Raw genomic sequence first — 2464 nt, 5'->3', positions numbered from 1 at the left:
TAAAAAAAAGGCACATACATCAAACATTAGTGACCTAGTCTATGACACAACATCCTTCAGCAGTACCCCAGCCATACAAAAAGGTGGGGAAGGGAAGCACCTTAGAATTAAAGTAGCAATAAATATCCTTCCTGTGTAGACTTACAGTATGTATTTACACAAGATTCCCAACAGTGAGTATCAATGCCATATGCATGTAAAACCCTTATGAAACGTAGATAGTCATTCATACACAAAAAGAAAAGTTTATTATACAGAACACAAATAAAATGTAGAGGAAATATATATTGTTCGCTTATTTTCTTTTTAAATGCAACCCAAGAGAAAGTGTCACAAAACACATTGTTTTACAGTTACAAGTGAACTTGCTTTGCCCTTCTCATTTCAAGTAAGAAAACTTAACATTTGCATAAACTTGCATTTAGAGTCACAGTTCTTTACACACCAAAGCTCTTTCAAAATTCTTGGCAAACAGTCAGTGATACAAATTATAAGGGAAATCATAGTTTACACACAAATATACAGTCTTTGGATATTGACTTCTGTGAAACTCCAGGATTTGTGAGGTAGTTGCTGCCAAAGAAACACAGGCCGTGATGTTGCAGAGTGAATTCTTGAAAATTCTTTGCATAACCAGACCTGTTAGTAGTCCTGGTCCACCTGGTTTTACAAAGGTAATCATTCTGCTTGCCAGAAACAGTATGTTTGACTCCCCTTTATCATGTGACCCAGTCCTTCCAACATAGGGTAGGTGAACTTCATACCCACTAAGCCCCTCCCAGCTCCATCAGAACCTTTCCAAGTGTTATGCTGTGCAATCAAAACGATCACCCACACAGTATTAACGTTAGATTCACAGGCTTATAGGCAGTCAGGTGATGGAATCCAGAGCCACAAGGTCCTTCAGTCGATCTATAGTCCGAGAAGCGGGCGGCAGGCACATTTCTAGAATATGAACAAATATTGCAACTACATCCCAACATTATGTTTAGGGGCAGATGTGACTCGGAGATCTGGCAGGCAAAGTAGGATCCCCCGAGACAAGTCCACAATAGGAAGATCCCTTTTTCTATTATGAAAGTAGTAAATCTTTGCAGTAAAGTGCAGTGAACACACGATAAGTCCATGAAATCTGTAAACAGCCTAGACATAAAAAACGTCCAAGCCACAGCCAAAAGTTGTTGTCGCCAAAGGCTCCAAGCAAGACCAGCATTAAAAGTGCACAGGGAGCAGAGCAGGGCTACCATGGCACCCGATCCGCTATGTGGGAGACGGCTGCCCGCCGATCTCCTCCTCAGGAGGGGGAAAGGATCGGGAAGCGCCGGATCTTGACCACAGGCTGCAAGTTGACCTGCAGGATCTTCTGAGCCTTCCTTCGGGCAGCGGCCACTTTGGCCTCGCAGGACACATCACTGACCCGTATCGTGGGGAACACCGTCAGCTTAGGGGTAGCCGCTTTCCAGATGTCCTCAAGTGACTTGCCTAAGTGTAGAAGTCCCTGTACCTCAGACGGGGTCGGGCTACTGCAGACACTACTGCCTCCGCTAGTGCTGCCGGCTACGGACTCCTCGCTGCCCCCGGTGCCTTCACTGCCCACCGTCCTACCCCGCCGCCGCTTCCTGGAGCTCAGTCTCATCCCTCTCCTCTTCCTCTTGACAGGAAGCTTCTTCGGTGGAGCCGCCGCTGGCGGTTTGTCTTTGGGCTTACCGCGTGTGAACTGGCTGGGGTCGGGGACAATCGAGCGGCAAGACGAGTAGCCATACACGTCTTTGCTCCGTAGAATGACCGGCGAGAAGTCTCGTTTCAAGCTGCAGAGGAAGTTCCAGAGCTCTGTGTCTGAGCTCATGAAGTGCTTGGACTCCGGCACGAACACCTCGAACGCGTCCTCCAGCGGTTTAGTGCCCGAGAAGAGAAGATGCGAGCGCGAATACACAACTTTCTCGCCGTCCACATCCCAGCGGCGCCTGGGTGCGCCTTCCTCTGGGGCAGACATGAGGGCAGAACCGGTAAAGGAAATTAGATAGGGAGGGAGAAAAAAAAAAAACTTAACTGCCGCCAAAGCGAATTTGAAGCACGGCCGCCCCCCTTCTGGCCGTCTGTTTTAACGCAGGACAACCCAACGAAACGCCGAAAACAAAATGGCTTCTTTCAACAGCTTCTACAGTTGGCTATATAGCAGCTTCTTTGAAATACGACACACGTTAAAACACACCCATTGCAAGGGATCCGGTAATCTAATTGGGTTTCCCGAGTCCTTCAGCTTTCGGATTGGGCGGACGGGAAACAGAGGGCGGAGCGGCCGAGAAAGTGGAAGGGGTGTCTTTGGTGGAGTCATAGCTAGAGAACCCGACAAATCTTGCTAACGTCGGCCATATTAGTTGAGTAGATGACTTACTTTGTTTAACAACGCGTTCGAGTTTTTTTTTTGTGGAGCTCCCAGACAAGTTTACACTTTGTTATGACC

At 47.6% G+C, this 2464-nt stretch overlaps 1 protein-coding gene across 1 annotated transcript; it reads right to left on the bottom strand.

Annotated features, from left to right (window-relative positions):
- Positions 1-295: 295 nt before the first annotated feature.
- On the bottom strand, positions 296-2143 carry CCDC71L (coiled-coil domain containing 71 like). Its single transcript, XM_053463205.1, has one exon. The coding sequence runs from the start codon at positions 1991-1993 to the stop codon at positions 1295-1297; it is 699 nt and encodes a 232-aa protein (XP_053319180.1). The 5' UTR covers positions 1994-2143; the 3' UTR covers positions 296-1294.
- Between the last annotated feature and the right edge of the window lie 321 nt (positions 2144-2464).

Source organism: Spea bombifrons, chromosome 4, assembly GCF_027358695.1.
Source record: "Spea bombifrons isolate aSpeBom1 chromosome 4, aSpeBom1.2.pri, whole genome shotgun sequence".
NCBI lineage: Eukaryota > Metazoa > Chordata > Amphibia > Anura > Pelobatidae > Spea > Spea bombifrons.
The sequence above is the reverse complement of the archived record's forward strand: the minus strand, read 5'-3'. Positions and strand labels throughout refer to the sequence as shown.